Genomic DNA, 22,787 nt, shown 5'->3' with positions numbered 1-22,787 from the left:
TCTATGTCCTTGTTCCCATCTGGAATAGAATTCAATCATGAGCACTGTAATGCCAGTTTTGCCACTTAATGAAGTAGGATTGCCACCAATGCTAATGCTTGAAAACATGTATGACAACTAATCTCTGACTCAGAAAAATTATTCCCACCTTGTGAATTATGGCAATATCATGAGCTTCTGCAAATTCCCATGATAATTCCCACATTGTGGATTACGAGAACATTACGAGCCTCTGCAAGGGAGGGATCACCTGTATAGCTAGGTGCGGTTGAGGGCAGGGAGCTGCCGCCCCCAGGAAAACGTCAAAAATTTCTTGTGTGAACCATGGCGTTGATATTGTGTAGATCAAATATGACCTATGATGTTTATTGGAGAGTTTGAGATACTTACTTTCTATTAGGCTTTGTTTCTTGAGCTGAGCTTTTAAACTTTGAGAACCAATCTCCTTTGAAGTGCGAAACTTTTTTGCCCTCATATTAGCTTGCTCTTTACGAGACACTTATTTGCAATGACAGTCTGTCTAAAGATATATCCAAATCTCTGAAAGATCAAAGGAAACAACAGCTCCACTTATAAGAAAATCAAACCAGAGGAAACACCTTGCTGGATCATATATGAGAGTAGAAAACTGAAAGCTCGCTGAGTATGACACAAAATCTCTGAGGTTAAATATATCCTTGTAGTGCCCCTTCCAACCAAATTACACCCTCCCCACCCCACTAACCACCAGGAAAAAAAAGAAGAAAAAAAAGGGCCTTGGGCTGCTCCAAGTATTGTCTTGTTGAAAAATCTAATGAACGCTGGGCTACCAAAGTCCTTCAAGTGATTGTCTCTAATTCTCAAAGCAACAACTTCTTCCATAGCTTCTTGCGTGGAAGAAGACCTCTAGCAATGAGCTTTACAATTAGAGCTTTGCTCTTGCAATCTAGATCTATGATCCCCATGCTTCCGTTGGATTTGAATTGAACAATGCTATCCCAAGTAACTATTGCCTTCATTGGGTTCCCATCTCTTGCTGACCAAATAAAGTTAATGGTGAGACTCTGCATTGCACACTTGGCTAATATATGACTTGGAGAAGGCCAAAGAGAAAGTGGTATACCAAATGGTTGCTACCTATGAGCCACCACCACCCTCCTTGCTAGAGATAGTCTCATTGTGCTTTGATGAAGGAGCTTTTGTTTGGTATTGAGGAGTATGGATAAGACACTTCACTTGGCCAATACATGACTTGGAGAAGGCCAGCCACTACCCCCCTCCTTTGCCAGAGATAGTCTTGTCGTGCTTTGATAAAGGAGATTTTGTTGATACTGAGTAGTAGATAAAACCAACCTTCGGGCTCCCAAAGGGCAGTAAACCACATTGAAGCAAACAATTGGAGCTAGAGTGCTCTTGCACCCCATGTGATAATTACTAGCTCCGAAGCTTGGCTGTTCTTCTGACATTTCTTTAGATTATTGGGAATGCTCCAAATTAGATACAAATGTCTTGGTTTCTAGCAATTTCTTGCTATAGAATCAATCCACAAGTGCTCAATGATTGTTGCTTCATTTTGGAACTCAAATCAACTTTGGATTGTTCGACCATCCACCTAGACTTTAGCATGCCAAACCATTATGACAGGTTTGTGTAATCCTTTTGAGTTGAGTCAAAACCCTCTCCCGTTTCTTCTTTTGTTGTGTAGGATTTGGATGATTTTCAGTATGTTAACTTTAATAGAGAAGGCTCTCGAAGTAGATACCCCTCATTAGGTATACATCTACCATTTGTTTCATTTGAGCAAGTAAACCACACTTATTAGCTCCCTCCCATCCCACCACTATCTTCTCCACATTTTGATCTACTCACATCTTCATTCCAAAACTTAGAATTACACTCCACTTCCACTCAAAGCACACTAGGAGTTTGATCTTCGATCTCCGCTCGTCACACATTCTCTTTTTCCATCCTACAATCTACCTACCCTCCATTCACTCTACCTCTTGGTGCATTGTTAGGGGGAATGCCACCCTTAACACTGTACCTTTCACCTATCCCCACTTTACCACATACTTTCACTCTTGGACGATTGTGATGGGCATTTCCCTCACTACCCTCGGATACTCATAAACCCCCAACATGACCTTTCAGACGCAAGGATATCCATCTTTTGCTTATGGACTGTCGTCATACATCCCTTGGGTCACTTCTTTGCAGGGCCGAGTTCCACTCTCAATTACAACATTTTCTCCTCGCATTTGAGCATTGGAGTAGTCATCTCATTGACCGCTACGTGGCTCAATATCACACTTAATGTATCAATCTCAATTTTGAGCTTTAGGAGTTTTCCATTTAGGAAGGGGATGATTTGAAAGTCAAATTGGTTGAATATTGGTGAGTTTGCTACTACTGGGTTCTCGAAGTTAGATAATGATTGGGTTACATTCTTTTTGAATAAGTTGCTTGATGAATACTTCCATTTTATCCAGCACATTATCTCACTATCTAGATTACCGACCTTCTATGAGTTCTGAGTGCCGGTTCTTGCATTATGTGAGGCTGCATGATCAAGTCCACAAGTTCTTCACACACATCCATTTAGAGGCACGAGAGTTGGTTGTCTCTTTTTTAGGAGGGAAAACCACTAGTGGCAAGATCTCGCAAGATGTGGAGGCAAGCCAAAATAAGGGTGACACCACTTTCTCCGACGGAACCAAAGAAACACGAATTCTTCGGTAGCAAATTTCTAAGAAAAATAGGTTTTCCATACATTGCCAGAGGTTGGGCTATGTGGATAAGGAGTGTTGTACTAAGGTCCAATGTTTTCCTCCTAGAAAACCACTGCAGAATGTTGCTACTGCCTCCACTTCAGCTGGCCAGTTTAGTTGGGCTACTTTTCTTGTTGCTGCACCATTTGCTCCGTTTGCCGTAGCCGCTATTGGATACGAGACACGCGGACAGTCTCAGTAGTCTATCTCCTTCATTACTCTTGAAGTAGTTGATTGGTTTGCTAGTGGATTGCCTATTACACTTTACGCATCCATTCCTAGTGTCACTAGGTGGTGATACTTTTTGCAGTTGCTTTCCTTATTTACTTATATAAATAAATAATTTATTTTTTCTTTAGTTGATGTTGCTCTTTACCCCCAGAGTTCTCTTGGATTAAGCCAGGATCTTTGTATGGCCAGAAGAGGCAACCATTAGGACAAATTGGACTAATGGTTTGTTTGAGCCTTGGGACCGGTTCCATATTGAATGGGCATTGAAGAATAGAATGCTAGTGGTTTGGGACTGTGTGCTTAGCCATTGGAGATGGTGCAGGACAACGAGCCTGACGAAGATAGAAGATGCACATGTGAGAATGCTCATGGAATAAAAGTCACCGTAACTGAGCCACATTGCACTTTTTGATGTGGCTGCAATGATAAAAGTTGCTCAGAACAACCTGAGGAATGTAGGGGTCACCATCCCTAAAATTTAGGGAGTTCCTATTTTGGACCCCAGAATCTGTTTGCGTCATTATCTTCATTTTTGCACGAGGATTAATTCACTGGTCTGTGTTGAGGTCAAATTTGCATTGATTATGGAGAATTTTAGACCGGAAGGTTTAAACGGGAAAATTGTTACATGTATGTCATGTGTCACAATTTGGACACAGATTCCCAAAAGAGAGAGAGAACTTTAAAAAAAAATGTAATAGGTAGGAGGGGCAGATTTGAGCATGAAGTTTTGAGGGGCTAAGGGCAGACTGCTGCAAGTACATCAGCTATGGAGAGTACTTCTTCATCTTTGACTCATGTACGGAGGTAGAGCTTGCTCCCTTTGGTCAACTCTCTCTCTATTCTCAGAGGAAACGCTATGCATGATGGGCTGATTCCATCGAATATACAGTTCGGTGTTTTCTTTGCACTTTCGTTGAGGCAAGAGTCTCACTATCCAGGTTCAGGAGCAGTAGATTGCTTCTCCAATGCAGGAACTAAAGAAAGTGATGACCACGCCAAACGGGAACAGGGTTTTCAGCTCTGATTTAGTGCTGTTTGTGGTATTGTTTTACTGCTGGAATGATGCAAGGTCAAAGGGTTTGTAGTCCAACTGATACGGAATAGATCTGGAATTGAATAAGGCTGAGAACAGACCAAGGAACAGGTAAAAATAGTAAATACAAAGTTCTGCAGATTGTAATTCTGCACTTGAATTATTGAGTTATGGTCACAGAAAGTGTTCTCCTAATTGGGATGTTGTTTTGGATATGCTCAACTGTCCTTATGCAGCTGAAATCAGCTTAAAAAAGATGAAAGCCAACTATTCAAAGGTTTTGTACTTTGGAACATTTCATTTTTGTAACTTTTCATCTTTTGATTGCTAAATAAATACCGAAAGGGGCACCGGATTTCAGGGCCAATCTAGTGTTGAGTGAGGGAGTGAGGTCTCTGTTTGTGTGTGTATGGAATGTTTGTTTCCAAAGCTGAGTATGACAAGGAACACTTGTTTCCAAAGTTGAGTATGCGTTACTATGGCCCTTTTCAAGTCTCAGAGAAGATCAATGACGTGGCATATAGGATGAAATTGCCAGAGAATCGGAAAATTCATAGTGCATTCCATGTGAGCCTATTGAGGCCTTTTATTGGTGAAGTGCCAGAAGATATGGTTCAAGAGGAACAGCTTGAAGTAGAGGAATTAGATGAGATTCTAGGTCCTGAGCAGATCCTGGCACATAAGGATAGGAAAGTGAAAGGTAGAGTTATAAGAAGATTTTTGGTGAAGTTCAAGAACTATTCACCAATGGATGCCAAATGGATGGAAGAGGTTGAATTGGCAAATTCACCTCAGTTATTATAACTTTACCGAGAAGCTTTCTTGCTAGAACCTACAGTGACTTAAAATGCTTTTTGAAGCAATGTACATTCTCTATTGTACAGCTGAATATTGCATCTTATCGAATAATGCATAATGTATGGTTTACACTTAGCATTAATGTGTGTATAATTGAATGAAATCTTAGTGCTTTGAAGTTGTATTTGTTACACTTTAGTTCAATGATTATACATATTGTGACACTAATAGTTCGGGGATACGTGCTATCGCCTTGTGTTGCATCCGGAAACATGTATATTAGAAAGGCTCCTAGTAACCATAGTTGGATACAGGATGTGATCCTCCATCTATGTGAGACTTGAACTTGCAATGGCACAAATGGTAGTGGCGAAACTCCTACCATCACCCCATGTCATTTGTTAGCAAGCGATACATGCGATGATACTAATAACATGGAGAATTTTGTTATCGTCCTATGTCATCCATTAGCATGTGTGGCATGTAATCGAGGTCGCTTGCTTCTTTCAAGGGGGGGGGGTATGTCACCATCAGGTGATACTTTTTGCAGTTGCTTTCCTTATTTACTTATATAAATATTTTATTTTTCTTTTCTTTAGTTGTTGTTGCTCTTTACCCCTAGAGTTCTCTTGGATTAAGCCGGGATCTTTGCATGGCCAGAAGAGGCAACCATTGGGACAAATTGGACTAATGGCTTGTTTGAGCCTTGGGACCAGTTTCATATTGAATGGGCACTGATGAATAGAATGCTAGTGGTTTGGGATTGTGTGCTTAGCCATTGGAGATGGTGTAGGACAACGAGCCCGGCCAAGACAAAAGATGCACATGTGAGAATGCTCATGGAATAAAAGTCATCGTAACTGAGCCACATTATACTTTTTGATGTGGTTGCAATGATAAAACTTGCTCAGGACAAATTGAGAAATGTAGGGGTCACCATCCCTTAAATTTAGGGAGTTACTACTATTTTGGACCCCAGAATCTGTTTGTGTCATTATCTTCGTTTTTGCATGAGGATTAATTCACTGGTTTGTGTCGAGGTCAAATTTGCACCGATTATGGAGAATTTTAGATAGGAAGGTTCTAACGGGAAAATTGTTATATGTATGCCATGTGTCACAATTTGGGCACAGATTCCCAAGAGAGAGAGAGAGTATTTAAAAAAAAAAAGTAATAGGTAGGAGGGGCAGATGTGAGCATGAAGTTTTGAGGGGCTAAGGCAGGCTGTTGCAAGTACATCAGCTATGGAGAGTACTTCGTCTTTGACTCATGTACGGAGGTAGAGCTTCCTCCCTCTGGTCAACTCTCTCTCTCTATTCTCAGAGGAAATGCTATGCATGGTGGGCTGATTCTATCGAATATATAGTTCGGTGTTTTCTTTGCACTTTTGTTGAGGCAAGGGTCTCATTATCCAGGTTCAGGAGTAGCTGATTGCTTCTCCAATGCAGGAACTAAAGAAAGTGATGACCACGCCAAACGGGAATATAGTTTTCAGCTCTGATTTAGTGCTGTTTGTGGTACTGTTTTACTGTTGGAATGATGCCAGGGTCAAAGGGTTTGTAGTCCAACTGGTATGGAACAGATCTGGAATGGAATAAGGATGAGAATAGGTCAAGTAACAGGTAAAAACAATAAATACAAAGTTCTGCAGATTGCAATTTTGCACTTGAATTATTGAGTTATGGTCACAGAAAGTGTTTTGCTACTTGGGGTGTTGTTTTAGATATGCTGTATTGTCCTTATGTAGCTGAAATATGCTTAGAAAAGATGAAAGACAACTGTTCACAGGTTTTGTACTTTGGAACATTTCATTTTTGTAACTTTCCATCTTTTAATTGATAAATAAATATCAAAAGGGGTGTTGGACTTCGGGGCCAATGTGGTGTTGAGCGAGGGAGTGAGGTCTTTGTTTGTGTGTATGTGAAAAGACTAGGTATTAATTAAAGGGGCTACCGGTTTATGTGAGACATGGACTGGTTTCACCTAGGGTATCCACTACACCTTCTAGGACCCCTTCACCACCTTGTTGTATGCGATGGTGGCCACACACTTCGCCTTTTTCTTTTTTAGACTTCTGTTGCATATTGCATTGCACTTAGCTTTGCTTTCTTTTATTTTCAGTTTTATTTTTTGGAGCATCTCACTACTCATCTTTGTGCTTGCAGATTTTGATCTCTTTTGTAGGGTTTTTATATCAGTGTAGGGCTAACATACAGGCTTGCACTGGTCCTTCGTGAGCTGGAGATAGGAGATGCACGCCGTTGCTTTCATGGTTCCATCTACTTGGAGTTTTACTCTTCTACCAGCATTGTGGCTTTCCCTCCCGCGGCAGATTGTGCAGCATTTCTCTTGATGCTATCATGGTGGTATTTTCTATCCTTGCTCTTCCAATAGGGATGCTTCATAATTTTATCCACATGGTTTTCAGCACCACATAAAGACCGATATCCTTAGGCTCCTCTTCCTTCTTCGGCATTGATATCCAGGTTGAGAGGAGGTTCTTATCTTTCTTGGTATTCTATATTTTTCAGCACTTGTCTTCGATACTAGCCTTCTATTACGTATTTTCATCATCCTTGTACTAGGGCGTTTGGGCAAGTGAACATTTTTCCCACGAGAGACACTGTCCAAGTGGCACCTATTGCGTGAGCCCTTTAGCATGTAGGATACTATGCATCCCATGGTGACTACTTGGACTTCCTTGGTAAGATAACCATCGCCTTTGTAGTCTTGGTAGGCCACTGGGCAGCTGATGTGCACCCTTTTTTCCGATGCCTTGGTTGCTTTGGGATCGGACACCTTGGGGTAAACATTGCAATACTTTCCTTTTAGGCATTTTTAAACAGCCCCAAAACACGCTTAATTAATGAAAAACACATTTGGCGTGCAGTTTGAGAGAATTTCAATGGTCCTCTAAAACCCTAATTTTTGGGGCACCTTTCAATATCTATAAATAGATAGGCTGCCCATCATTTAGCCTTATCCTTTTGTGCAGGTTTCTTACTCTACCATGCAAATTTCAGCCATCAACCATCTACCATCTACCATCTACTGTCTAGCCATCACTGACTGCAGCCCGTCATTATATAGCTCTAGGTGGCTTGTTTTCAGCCATTGCCATGGTGTTTGGAGGTCTCCATTTGTTGCGGCATCATAGCACTTGATAAACTTGCATTTTCAACATTTAGCACTAGGCGACAGGCTATTGCTATCTCTCCCACTAGGTGACTATTGCAGTACCCGTGTTTTTGCTGTCTAGCAGGCTGTCTACATCAATAGACACCTCCCTTGTCATCACTTGATAGTTCTCTGCCTCAGGTGATCAGTTTTCAGCCTTCTCTGGTGGTACACTGCTATGTTTATCATATTTCAGCCTCCGACTACTGTGTTTTGATGACCAACCTACTGCCCTTTATTATTTAGCACTCTCTCATCTTTGATTGGTGGTTACAATACTCGGGATTTGTCTTCGGTGGACGTCACTCTTCGACACTCCATTGCTTTGCCCTTGGGCATTCTGTACACTCTTACATTCATTTATAACATTTATCTCACTTCAGAGTTTCTTCTCTTTGTGTTTTTTTGTGTTTGAGCTTTGCATTTTGTGTTTAGGGTTTGAGTTTTGCTTGTCACTATTTGAATCTTTGTGTTTCAGTCTTGGTTGTACATGCTGTGTTTTCTTAGTGCAAATCCTAGCATATCTTCACTGCCTGAAGAAGCAGAGAGCGAGAAAGGTGGAAGGTAGCCACAAGCCACAAATTGCAATGTTTGTCAAAAGGGTTGTGAGGATAGTGGAAGGGCTAGAGAGAGAATAAAGGGTGTTTGATGATGAGGAAGAGGGGCGAAGAATGACTTAAGTGGGGTAAAGAATGAATGAAGTGACAATCTATTTATAGGCATAAGTTGTCTAGGTTGGCGCACCATTGCGTGGGTGCCCATTGGTAAAATGAATAGAATGTGGACACAAGCCCTTTTTGGGGCTATTGGTGCGAAACCCTAAAATGAAATATGGAAATTGAAGAAGTGGTTTCTCAATACCCCCTCTCAAGCCCAAAAAGAGATGAAGAAAGAGGAGTGAAGAGAGAGATGAAGAAGATGTAGAGGATTCCGAAGATCCAAGATTTCCACTTGAAAGGTAACTTGTAGTAAGGAACCGTAGATGGGATGGACTGTAGAACCTTACTCCACCTTGGAAGAGAAGCCATTAGCTTTGTAGCTCCATGTTGGAAGGAATTCGAAGGCCTCGTCACCAACTTGTGACTAAATCTCCAAGGCCTTGATCTAAGAGGTCTTTGAAGATTTTGGGTATTAATAGGAGAAATGATTGCTCGAAGACAGCCATCCTCAAAGAATAAATGGTGGGTGAAGAACTTCATTATGGGTAGGTGGTGTCAAAAGATGATGTACCAGCGAGATAGTAGGATTTGCAGGGAGGAACACGGAGTGAACTTGGCAAACATGGAGAAGAGAAGAGAAGAGAGAAGAAACTTTGATGAATGGAATGATGAAGATTTGAATCATCGAGTGAATGTGATACAAGGGAACAAGGGTGCCGTAGCACAAGGAAGATGGCGAAGACAGCCACGAACCACGAACCGCAATGTCCTCCTGAAGGGATGTGAGGGTAAGGGAGAGGCTGGAGAAAAGAGGTGACGGACTGAATGAATCAGCCGTAAGGAATGAATGAGAGAGCGGCCTATAAATAGACACAGTCAGTCTAGGATGGTACCCCTTTTTGGGGCTGCAAACCCTAAATGCAAAACGCAGAACCCAAAAACACAAACTACGGGTGAAGGTTTTCTCAACACCCCCTCTCAAGCCCAAAAAGGAAACAAGAGAAGAGTGAGGTGGAGATGCAATGCTACATGTTGAAGAATGCTCATGCAGTAGATGCCACTTGGACAATGTCCCTTGTGCGAAAATTGTTTACTTACCCAAGCACCCTAGTACAAAAATGATGAAAACATGCAATGCATAGGGGGAATGTCGGACTTTGTGTGGTGCCGAGAACCATAAGGATATGCTTGTACTCGATCTTGGGAGGTGGCTCCGTGTTGACCAGGGGACAAAGAAGATCCACCCTGTAATCTAAGAATACTACCTGAAGGAGACTTTTGAAGATAGTCAGGAGACTAGATGAGCTGTAGAACCCGAAACTCAACCTTGGGAGAGAAGACACTAGCTCAGTGACTCCATGCTGGAAGGAATACAAAGGCCTAGCCACCAAGTTGTTGTTGAAGACCCAAGGGCCCCAATCTAGATAGATCCTCTAGATCTTGGGTATGAGTAGAGGAAATGATTGCTCAAAGGAGAGCCACTCCTTGAAAGTGAAAGGTGGTGGTATGTGAAGAACTTCATGGCACATAGGGTCCCTCTCTGAATCGAAAGGACTAGAAGTTGGAGCCTCCTTTGGAGCCGAAGAAGAACTGGAAGCCCCCTCTGAGGGCGAAGTAAGAAAATCCCCCTTTGAATCCCAGTCTGAGAGAGAAAGGGAATCCAACCACTCATGGCTTACGGACTACCTAAAGAAGGTATTTGGGGCTTGGAAGAAGCCGGAAAGCACCCAAGAGTAGCCTCTCGAACCTGAGTGGAAGAGGGTAGGAAAGGAGGCTCAGGATGAGCCAAGGGTGGGGAACAGTCGCGGGCTCTTAGGAGAGTGGATTGTGGAGGAGATGTGGGACATGGAAGCCATTGTACTCGGAAGTGGGTGGGGGAAACCTCAGCGTAGGGGAGTGGTCTCTAGGAGGGCTTATCGCCTCGTAAGGTCTTAGAGCCTCCGTGTGCTCGAAAGGACTTAGTGTGCGTGGGGTGCGGCTTATTGCCTTGAGCATAATACTCTGATAGCCGATGTAGAACGACCTCTGTGGCCCAGAAAGGAGAGGTGGCACAAGGAATGCCTTGTGGAAGACGCTTATGCTCCGGAGGGGTGGGGAGCAAAGGTCGATGTCGACAGTCTTTGGTGGGATGACCGTTTGTGCTGTAGTAGAAGCACCTAGTAGTGTGGTCATGTGTTGGTAAAGAAGCCTTGGGTACCAGTGTGCCTTGTTGAAGAAGGAAGAGGTCGGCCACGAACCACGAACCGCAATGTCTGCCTCAAGGGGTGTGAGGGCAGTGTGAAGCACAAACTGTAATGACCGCCGCAAGGGGTAGGAGGGCAGTGGAAGTGCTGGAGGTGAGTTGCTAGTGGGAGGAGGATGCTACCAGCAGTAAGAGGTTGCAACTAGTAGAAAAAAGCAGGTGAGGAGAGAGAAAGACTAAAAACGCAGGAAAAACCAACAACAGCAGTCAGTATGCTGAAATTAGCTCCGAACAGTGTATGGTAGGTTGGAAATAGGCACCAGACTATTATAGACAGCAATGGCCAGCTTGAACCGTGATGTCCTTTGCATCCAAGGTGTGGGCAGCAAGCTGAAATACCTGAAATTTGCAAAAACGAGATTGTTTTTTTGAATGGAGGAGTGATCAGCAACACTCGCTTTGCTGTAAACAGTTGCAAACTGCGGGTGGAAGGTTGGAAATAGGTGCTGGATTGTAGATGACAAAAGGGAGAGCTGAGATTGTGATGCCCTCCGTGAAAGGGGTGTGGGCAGCAAACTGAAAACACCTGAAACTTGCAAAAACAAGATTTTGATGTAGTGGAAGAAGAAGAGAAGTGGATGCTGAACCCGCCACCAGTCTTTGCTGTCATTGGAGTGGAGGATCTTTGCCGCTGTTTGAGCAGATCCAACGCTGATACCATGTCACAAGATAACGTACCAGCGAGAAAGTAGGGTTTGCGGGGAGGAACACGGAGTGAACTCGGCAAACATGGAGAAGAGAAGAGAAGGGAGAAGAAACTCTGTTGAATGGAATGATGAAGATTTGAATCATGGAGTGAATGTGATATAAGGGAATAAGGGTGTTGTAGCACAAGGAAGATGATGAAGACAGCCACGAATCACAAACCGCAATGTCCTCCTGAAGGGGTGTGAGGGTAAGGGAGAGGCTGGAGAGAAGAGGTGACAGATTGAATGAATCAGCCGTAAGGAATGAATGAGAGAGTGGCCTATAAATAGGTACAGTCAGTCTAGGATGGCACCCCTTTTTGGGGCTACAAACCCTAAATGCAAAATGCAGAAATGCAAACTGCGGGTGAAGGGTTTCTCAACAAGTGGCCCCTTTGAGGGTGGTGAGGGAGGGGTCTTCATTGAATCTAAAAAAGTAGGAGCTCCCTCCGAGGGCAAAGAGAGTACATTCCCCTCTGAATCTCCCTTTGCAAGAGAGAATCTGAAAACTCATGAATCACGGACTTCAACTCATCTAATGACGAAGAAAGTATTGTTGGTCATGCCGAAGAAGGTATTTGGGGTGTCAAAGATGTTAAAGAACTCCTAGAGATGGCTCTCGAACCTAAGCAGTCGAGGGCGGAAAAAGGTGAGGCTCATGTCGAGCCAAGGGAGGTCCACAGTCGGTGTCTCTCTATGGAGTGGACTACGGAGTTGAGGTAATGAAAGGTGTGGAATAACCATTCATTCTCTCTCGAAAGAGCAGACTGCTGAGGGGATGGTATTCAACAATCCGTGTCGCTCGATGGAGTGGACTGCAGAACCATCGGGGGTTGATGTGGCATTCTTCAAAACCCAGAAGAAGTAGAAGCAACCTTTATAGTGCATTGCAGTGGTCTCAAGGAGGTCAAGGTACCAAGTGATCCTCTTGTGACTCGAAATGGCTTAGTGCCCATTGAATGTGTCTTATTGCCTTGAGCATAAAAATTTGAAAGCTGATGCAAAATAAACTCTATGGCCTAGAAGGGAGAGGTGGCACAATGAGTGGATGGGGGTAGACACATATTCTAGTGGTGTAGGGAGCAAAGGCCCATGTCAGCAAGCATCAGTGGGAGGTTGAGTGATGCTAGAAGAGGAGTACCGAGTGTTCTGTCCACCTGTCGGTTCTGTCCACCTGTGTGTGGAGAAGTCATAGCACCGGAGTGTCAACCTGTGAAAAGGGAGGGTGGAACGGAGAGGAGGAGAAGGGTATCTTTGTCTTTTGATGATGCAACAGAAGGGGAAAATAATAAAATTAGTAGACGATGTCAAATCTGCAACCTGTCTTTGCCTCCTTTGATGTAGAGGATCTTTGTGGTTCACCGAGCGCCTCTGATTCTGATACCATGTTAAAAAAATAATAGGTATTCTCTGATACCATGTCAAGAAAATGACTAAGAGACCAGATAGACAATAGGTTTGCGTGGAGAAACACAGTGTGTACAGCAAATATTGAGAGAGAAGAGAAACTTAGAAACACAAGAAGCAGATGGTGATAATGCATTGAATCATGCTACGAGAAGAAACAATGATACAGTGGAGCCGAAGCTCACACGATGACTACATTGTCCTGTTTGAATTAGGTGGCAACACGTGTAGGGAATTTGCACAGTGAAGGGAGTGAAATGTAGTTCTCTGGGCAGAAGCGGGCTGTTGGAAATAAAGGCCTCGTGCCTTTTAAATGTGCTCGGGTGTGAACACACCCTTAGCACTTGTACTTACACATATATATCTATCTAAAAACCTAAAGGTACACACTCATCATTGTACCTAAAAACGTGCTCACTCTCTACTCTGCTCTCTCTTACTCTCTCTGTCTCTCACTGCGCGCAGCGATGGTCTCTCTCGATCTGCGTGCCTAATCGGTCCCTACAAATTGGCAGCAGAGCGTAAGGTGCTGCAGATGATTGTCAGGTGTGCAGACGGCTGGCGTGTAGACAACTAGAGTTTGTGTCAAGTAGGGAGTCGGCTGGAGTTCGTGACCAAACTGGAGTTGGGTTCTACAAACTGGGTCAATAGTTTGTGCAACGACTAGCAGACAACAAGCTTGAGGTAGTCAACTGGTGCACCAGCTGATGGGCGACCGATTGATGGGCGATCAGCAGTAGTTGACGGCGACTGCAACAACTGACGAAGGGCTTTAGCGGCCACTGATAGCGCGCCTTGGACAGGGTGACATTCAGTCGGTAACAACCAACACCCCCCCCCCCCCCCCCCCCCCCCTCAAATGTTATTTTTCCTTTTTTAAAAAAGAAAAAATCAGATTCTACCCCTTTCTTGACGGGGTTTCGCGCGCTACCACAAAATCTCAGATTTGTGCAAAATTGGCCCAAAAAGTTGGGGCTTTTCTCAAATTTGGGGATCTCAACACAAAATTGAACAATCTGACTTAGAAATTGCAAAGTCGGTGCACATTTGCCCAGGAATTTTGGGGCTTTTTACATTTTAGTGAAATTCTTTCAATTTCATTGAAATTAGTGCACGCAAGACTTGGAAAATTTGGGGATTTGTCTAGATTTGGTGCAAGCAAGATGCAATAGTGATATCTGTCTCAGAAATTGCAGGAATTTGTGACATTTTGTCCCCAACATTTGGGGCTTTTAATGTACATGCGCAAATTGGGCTGAAATTTACCCAATTTCTCGACATTGATACACATTGGACCCTGTGCAATTTGGGGCTTTTGCAGTTTGGGCAAAATTTGTGCAGCATTTGGTCATTTTATGTACATGCAGGTTGAATTCCACGCAATTTGGACATCAACACTTGGTAAAATATGGGGGTTTTGCTGAAATTGCTCTATTTTGGCAAAATTGGCTTGTCCTATGCATGACAAAGGAAATGTAGATGTGTGTTTGATGCTTTGAGCACAAAAATTTGGGGCTTTTGACCGTTCGTGTCAAATTTTATGCCCGTGGGTACATGTACAGCAGAAATTGCAGCTGAAATTTTGGGATTCCTCATGTAATGTGATGCATATGCCCTTGCAACAGCTGTAATCAGTTGGATAATGCTGTAGCACATGGTTTGGTGCTTCTGAAAATTTAATTACAGATCTGAAATCTGTGCTTCTACGTGGTCATTTATTGCTGATTGGTACTTGTTTTTACCTTGGTCACTTGGGTGACAGTTTTGGGCCTGCATTTGCTGTTTTTTGGTCACATTTGGGCTGAAAATCATGGCTGGCAGCAATGACAGCAGTAATCTTTTGCACATAAAGAAGCTTGAAGGCGCACATAACTTTGTAGTTTGGCTAAAGCAATGCTATAATATCCTGTTACAAAAGAAGTAGGCAAAGCCAATCAAAACCAAAGGGGCAAAGCCCGCGGACATGGATCAGGACGATTGGGATGAGTTAAATGAGCTTGCACGCTCAACCATAGAGCTATCGATTTCTGATGCTTTGTTGTTCAACATTGAAGGTTTGGATTCTGCATATGCTATATGGACTAGACTGGAAGAACTGTATGCACAAAAGAGTGCTGCAAGCAAAGTGTATTGGCTAAAAAAGCTTATGGATTTGCGTATGAAAGAGGGTATAGCAATGTCTACTCATTTGAGTGAGTTTAACTCCATTTTCAGCCAGCTGGTTTCCTTGAAGTTCATTATTGATGAGGAATTTAAGGCTACTTTCTTACTTTGCACTCTACTAGAGAGTTGGGATACATTTAGGACTGCTATGAGCAATTCTAATGTAATCCTTTTGTATGCTGATGTAGAGAGTGCTCTACTTATGGAAGAGATGAATCGGCAGAATAATGCATCCAGTAAGTCTTCCAGTGCTTTCAATACTAGGGGCAGATCATAGCAAAAGGGCAAATATGATGACAAGAGACGCAGTAAATCACGTGGCAAAGATGTTGAATGCCATCATTGTGGCAAGAAGGGTCACTTTAAACGTGACTGCTACAAATGGAAGAAAGAGAAAGGAAAAGGCAAGAAGACAGATGATAGCAAGGAAGAGAAGAAGGACAGTCAGCCTAAGAAGAGCAGTGTAAAAATTGAAGAGGTGAATGTAGTCACTCATGACAGTGACAGTGGGAGTGATGTACTCTTTGTCTCTTCACGCTTTGGTGCACATGCTTTACTTGTAGATACAGATAATGACATGCATACTTGGATTCTTGATTCAAGTGCTTCCTTTCATGTCACCCCTCATCGTGAGTGGTTTTCCGCTTATACAGGGGGTCGACATGGCGTTGTCTGTCTTGGGGACAACTATGCATGTGAGATTGCAGGTATTGGCAGTGTGCAGTTACAGTTTCAGCATGGATCTGCCTTTACACTTCAGCATGTACGGCATGTACCTCAGCTCAAGAAGAGCTTGATTAGCATAGGGCAGCTAGATGATGATGGTTTTCATACCACCTTTGGTGGTGGAAAATAGAAGATCTGTAAGGGATCTAGGGTTATTGCCAGAGGTTGCAAGAGTGATACTTTGTATCCACTTCATGTATCTAGTGTGTGTGACCATGTTGTTGCCGTGACCGAGCAGCCAAGCGTTTCTTTGTGGCATGGCCGGTTGGGACACATGAGTCAAACATGAATGAAAGTTCTTTCTCATTTGCGTTACTTGCCTTGTCTTCGTTATGCTAATTTTGAGCATTGTGATCATTGCATTTATGGAAAACATGCACAAACGTCTCACAAAAATTCTCTTTCTTTGAAATCTTCTCCTCTAGAGTTAGTACATTTGGATGTATGTCAAATGCCAAGATTATATTTAGGGGGAAAGAAATATTTTGTCACCTTTGTCGATGATGCTACACGGAAGGTATGGGTTTATCCCATTTGTAGCAAGGATGAAGTACTTGATAAGTTAAAAAAATTCTTGGCATTGGCTGAAAATCAGATAGATAAGACACTTAAGTGTCTTCACTCTGACAATGGTGAGGAATATGTGTCTAAGGCCTTTCAGGCATTTTGTGACAGCAAAGGGATAAAGAGGGAGCTTATTGCTCCTCATAATCTGTCCCAAAATGGAATTGCAGAATGTATGAATCGGATCATACATGATAAGGTCCGTACGATGCTGTGTCATGTTGCATTACCCCATGGTTTTTGGGCAGAGGTTGTTATGATAGCCGTTCACTTAATTAATTGGTCACACCAAACAGGTCTTTGGGGGGGGGGCGTTTCCCAAGAAGCGTGGTCGGGCAAACCACCTTCATACGCTCATCTGAAAGTGTTTGGCTGCGAGGCTTTTGTGCACATTCGTAAATGAAAATGCAACAAACTTGAGCCAAAGTCCTGTAAATGCATTTTCTTAGGATATGGTGACGAGGGTGAAATGGGGTATAGATTGTGGGATCCCGAGAAATGGAAAGTGGTACATAGCAATGACGTTATCTTCCGGGAAGATCTCATGCACAAACAGCCTGAAAAGACTGAGGAGGTCTGTAGGGTTGTATTTCGGAAAGAAATACCTTTTGGACAGCAAAATGTGCCCGCTGTGCAGCAGCAAATACCTGTTGTAAATGAACTTGTAAATGCAGGAAATGATCAGCCAGCTATTGTCCATGAAAATGAGCCATTACATGTGCAGGAACAGCTAGGACAACAAGCTGTTAATGCTGATTTGCAGGTTGAAATGCCAGGACAGCATGTTGAAAATGGAAATTTGCAGGAACAGCTAGCAAACAATGTCCATTGGGTTAGGAGATCATCTAGGGCTACTAGACAACCTGACAGGTTTGTTCCTGGTGCAATTAATGTGGCTGATTATGTCATGTTGACAGACTGTGGTTAACTGTCTTGCTAGGAAGCAATGGACAGCCAGGACAGCAAGAAATTGTATAAAGCTATGCTGTCAGAGATGGAATCTCTTGAAAAAAATGGCACTTGGGACTTGGTGCAGTTGCTTAAAGGGTAGAAAATTCTTCCATGCAAATGGGTTTACAAGATGGTCACTTCTGGTTCCTCACCAAAGTACAAAGCAAGATTGGTTGCAAAGGGGTATAAGCAGGAGCATGGAATTGACTTTGATGAGATTTTCTCTCCTGTAGTCAAGATACTACATTGAGAACCATTTTGGGCTTGGTTGTAGTTGAGGATATGGAGCTTATACAGATGGATGTAAAGATTGCGTTTTTACATGGTGATCTGCATGAAGATATATATATGCAACAGCCTGAAGGGTTTATTGAACAAGGGAAATAAAAAATGGTATGTAAACTTAAAAGGAGTTTGTATGGGCTGAAACAAGGACTAAGAGAATAGTATCATAAGTTTGACACATTCATGCAGTCCCAAGGCTTTCATAGAAGTCAAGTGGATCACTGCTTTTATACTAAGAAGGCAGCAGATGGCAGCTTGATTATCTTGGTTTTGTATGTTGATGACATGCTGATTGCTAGCAGGGATACTCATGCCTTGGATTCATTGAAGCAAAGTCTTCATGGCAGCTTTGATATGAAGGATCTTGGTGATGCAAATCACATTCTTGGCATGCGAATACTCAGAGATAGATCGAAAGGCTTACTCTATCTATCTCAGTAGGAGTATATCTCCAAAGTTTTGTAGTGTTTCAATATGGAGGGGGGGGGAAACAATTGGGGTTCCGTTGCCTCCATATGTGAAACTTAGTGCAGAGGACAGCCCTACATCTGATGATGAGAAGGCTGAATTGGCCAAGATACCATATGCTTCAGCTGTTGGCAGTTTGATGTATGCTATGGTTGCTACACGTCCTGACATTGCCTTTGTAGTGGGAGTGGTTAGCAGATACAGGGCAACCCCTGGCAAGAAGCATTGGGATGCAGTGAAAGGTATTATGAGATACCTTAAAGGCACAAAGGAGTTGTGCATCTGCTTTGGAAAGCAGAAGGCGTCTGTCGTTGGCTTTACGGATGCAGACTATGTTGGTCATGCGGACTGCAAGAAGTCCACTTCTGGGTATGTGTTTACCTTCACAGGAGGAGCAGTCTCTTGCATCTCCAGGCTACAAAAGTGTGTTGCATTGTCTACTACAGAGGCAGAGTATGTGGCTGCCATTGAGGCATGTAAGGAGGCTTTATGGCTTTCACGTCTGGTGGGAGAGCTTGGCATCACAGAGTTACCTGTTCTCCATTGTGATAGTGAGAGTGCTATCATGCTAACACGGAATCTTGTCTTTCATGCAAAGACAAAGCACATATAGGTGAAGTACCACTTCATTAGATATACTTGACAGTTAAAGCATTGAGCTTGTCAAAGTGCATACAGATGATAACCCTGCATACTTTCTCACAACGGGTCTTCCAGTAGAGCGGTTTGCTCATTGCCGACAGATGATGGGAGTTGGATAGATATATGTATTTCAGCTTTGTACATACCTAGACTTAGTTGATTCTTTTCTCCTCTTAAGGCACATTGCCTTTAGGTGGGAGGTTGTTGGGAATAAAGGCCTCGTGTCTTTCAAATGTGCTCAGATGTGAACACACCTTTAGCACTTGTACTTACACATATATATCTATCTAAAAACCTAAAGGTACATACTCGTCATTGTACCTAAAAATGTGCTCACTCTCTACTCTACTCTCTCTCACTCTCTTTGTCTCTCAGTGCGTGCAGTGACAGTCTCTCTCAATCTCTGCGCCTAATCTGTCCCTACAGTGGGCTATCGAAGTAATCACTAGAAGGTGAAGGATTGTTGTTGAGGGAGTGAAACTACAGACCTTAGATGTCAAGGAGATGGCCTAGCTACAAATCGCAAATGCAAGAGTGTATCGGAGATGTCAAACGCAAGGAAAGCAGCCTAGATGCTGATGCCAGGTACAAGAGGATGGTGTTAGATGATGGATGATCTCCCAGGCTGAAAAACACAAATACCTGGGAGGCAAGGAGCTGACGCCAGGGGTGTGAACATTGATGCTTGATGATGAGAATGCTATTGCCAAGTGGATAGTGTTGATACCAGGTAAAGTTCGAAACACAGATAGTGTGATGGCCGCTAGGTGGGAGAGGATGTCTCCAATTGTGTAGAACTGAGGCCAAGATGTGGGAAAGCTCCAATGGATAGTAGTCCAATGAGTGCATCATCAGCTCTCATTGAGACCTAGTTGGCCCACCTTGGAACTAGGATGTCTCCAGTTGTGTAGAACTAAGGCCAAGATGTGGGGAAGCTCCAATGGATAGTAGTCCAATGAGTGCATCATCAGCTCTCATCGAGACCTAGTTGGCCCACCTTGGAACTAGGATGCTCCAATCTTGCACAGCCTGGTTCCATTGTTTTTCTTTACAAATACAAACACTTGTGTGAACTCTGTAGCTCCTATTGCTGCAGCTCAATAAGTAAAAGTGTATCCTAGAAAAACTTCCCATAGTAGTGGGATATCCTTTTCGTAGAAAGGTGATACTCCTAAATCATTAGAAAGTCCGTTGATCCTCCCACTAGTGGAATATCCTTTTGGTATAGAGGTGATGCTCTTGAGTTATCAGAACTTCTAATGATCCTTCCAACAATGGAATATCCTCTCTATAGAAAGGTGATGCTCTCTTGAATCATTAGAAATCCCATTTGATATGCCCCCTAGGATCCAATGTGCACACGAGATTCAACGCAAGCCAAACTCACAATAAAAGGGACTGGGCATTAGACTAACCTCCTAGTCATAGAGCCAAACAAGCTCACCCTCAAGCTTGGGAGCTAGTAGCACTCCGGGTCACCAACCGCATCCCAAGGGTTGGTAGCCCATACCACCAACCCACACCATCCTGGTGTACGAATGCATTGGCCAATGGGCCAAGAGTCCAAGAGTGGTGATTACACAATGAATGTGCACAATAGGGCCTTGAATCTTATAAATAGGACTCGAATGCCTTACCTTGAAGTGTCCTTAGTGCATTCGCACTAAGCCACTTCGTAACCACCTTGACCAATGCTAGTAGCGCCCATCTAGATGTCCAAGGATGTAATACTCCCCCCTTATGAATGATTGCTATCCTTGGCAATATCCTTAGGGCTGAAGTGAGGAAAACAACCCTTCAATGAGTGTACCAACTCCCAAGGCCAGGCTGCCTCCTGTCAAACAACTCACATGAAACACAACATGAATTTAGATTTTGGAAGGTAAGTCCAACTCATAGGATACGCTACTTATCTTTTTGGTAATCTGGAAAGGACCACAATACCTCGAAGATAATTTATAGCACTTGCTAGTAGTTATTGAATTGGAGTACCTTTGGGACTTTAAGGTAGACCCACATGCCTTCCTAGAGCTCCCTAGGAGTACGATGCTAGTTAGCGTAAAGCATGGGACTAGACATTAGACTCACCTCCTAACCATAGAGCGAAATAGGCTCATACTTGAGTTTGGGAGCTAGCATCACTACGGTCACAACCGCCTCCCAAGGATTGGCGTCTCATACCACCAACTCACACCATCCCAGTGTATGGATGTGTCAGCCAATGGCCAAGAGTCCAAGAGTGGTGATCACACAATGAATGTGCACAATAGGGCTTTGAGTCCTATAAATAGGACTTGGCTGCCCCAACCCCAAAGTGTCCTTAGTACATTGGCACTAAGTCACTTCGTAACCACCGTGACCAATGCTACTAGTGCCCATCCAGATGTCCAAGGACGTAAAGCCAAGCCCTATACTTTCCCTCATCTACATTTAGGGATTGGTTTGCCTTCTCTTTTCTTTGGCATTGACATCCCTTTCCATTTGTATTTTCATTATCTATGTATGTTTATTGCAAAACGAGGTTTAAGCAAGTGAACAATTCCCTTCCAAAGGCTATTTTCACATGGAACCCTACTACACTAGCATTCCATTTTGCATTCTGTCTGCATTCTCCCTTGCATTATCATTGTGTCTGTGTGATTTAGGCACTTGGAAGGGTGAAAATCCAACTAGGCAGGCTTGCACATGAAAACCCATGCATCATGCAGCATGCTTTTACCTCACCGTAATGTGGGTGTCTTGCTCACAATGGATTCTAAAGAAAAGAAAAAGGTGGTTATCATCTTTACTTTGGTATATTGCCTAGTGGGTTTATCACTGCATCCACAACACACACACATTTCTGTGGGAGTCAATTGTTGATGTACTTAAGGTCAAGATCAATGAAACAAAACATATCTTGTAATATGCTTGTCCAATATTTTGGTGCTTCGCCTTAGTGTGCATTCTGATTTGTTCAGGGAATTTGTGCTGCCATGTGACCCTTTTCTGAATGAGCCAATGACATAGCCCTCTAGTTTAATAATGGCCCAGCAAAAACATTTTATAGCGAGTTACTTGGCTTGCACCAAAGGCTTCATCACTACTTTTGGTACAATGACCATAGCAGAAGTGAGATGGCTTGTAGCTCAATAATTCAGATTTGGTGGTCAATCACAGAAAATTAATTGTCGATGTACTTGAGTCCAAGGTCAATGAAACAAAACATATCTTGTAATATGCTTGTCCAATATTTTGGTGCCTTGCCTTGGTGTTTATTCTGATTTGTTCAGCGAATTTGTGCTGCCATGTGACCCTTTTCTGAATGAGCTAGCTAATGACATAGCCTTCTAGTTTAATAATGGCCCAGCAAAAACATTTTATAGTCAGTTACTTGGCTTCCACCAAAGGTTTCATCACTACTTTAGGTACAATGATCATAGTGGAAGTGAGATGGCTTGTAGCTCAATAATTCAGATTTGGTGGTCAATCACTTGATTTTCAGTGTGAAACCACTGGTTAATTTGGCATATTGGACATCATCAAATGAACAAACCTCAGAAGACCTCTAATTATTGAGCTGAAAGGAACATCATGTATGTGAATGAAAAAGCTGGAAGCTGTACACCCAAATTTGGTTCATTTTAGGCATCAAAGTAAGTTTGGCAGGCCAAATCCAAGATAATGTAGCAAAACCAGCCAGAGCACTGAGTTTTTGGTTAAGCTGTAGTTGATTATAGGAAAGCTGAATGGTCAAACCTAGATAATCCACTGGATCAGTTGCTGATTTCTGAAGTTTTCTAGGAAGGGTTTCCATGATGATGCACAAGAATTTGGTGGCATTCAGCCCATCCCCAAGGTATAGCTTATATGATTTTTCTTGCTAATGATATGTATCGCTTTCAGACTCTTGAGGTTGCCTTGTGTTTGGTTTTCAGCTCACATCTGTTCTTGGCTTTGAGCCTTATGATTTATCAACAGGTTAGTCAAAGTTGACTGAATGGATTCTTATAGGTTGAAATGAAG

General features: G+C 42.9%; 1 protein-coding gene across 4 annotated transcripts in view; it reads left to right on the top strand.

Annotated features, from left to right (window-relative positions):
- The window catches only part of LOC148024760 (uncharacterized), a 40,449-nt gene that overhangs the window by 624 nt on the left and 17,038 nt on the right, over positions 1-22,787 (top strand). For all 4 annotated transcript variants that reach the window (XR_015693355.1, XM_087694411.1, XM_087694410.1 and 1 more), the window contains exons 4-5: positions 22,566-22,620; positions 22,700-22,742. Coding sequence is in view for 3 of the 4 variants with exons in the window: in XM_087694411.1 (XP_087550537.1) it covers positions 22,566-22,620; positions 22,700-22,742 (98 nt within the window). In the remaining variant the exon portion in view is untranslated. The remainder of the gene's footprint in view (positions 1-22,565; positions 22,621-22,699; positions 22,743-22,787) is intronic.

Source organism: Lygodium microphyllum, chromosome 15 (genome assembly GCF_053477565.2).
Source record: "Lygodium microphyllum isolate KBCC chromosome 15, Lygodium_microphyllum_v1.1.10, whole genome shotgun sequence".
NCBI lineage: Eukaryota > Viridiplantae > Streptophyta > Polypodiopsida > Schizaeales > Lygodiaceae > Lygodium > Lygodium microphyllum.
This window is presented reverse-complemented; position numbering and strand designations above follow the sequence as displayed.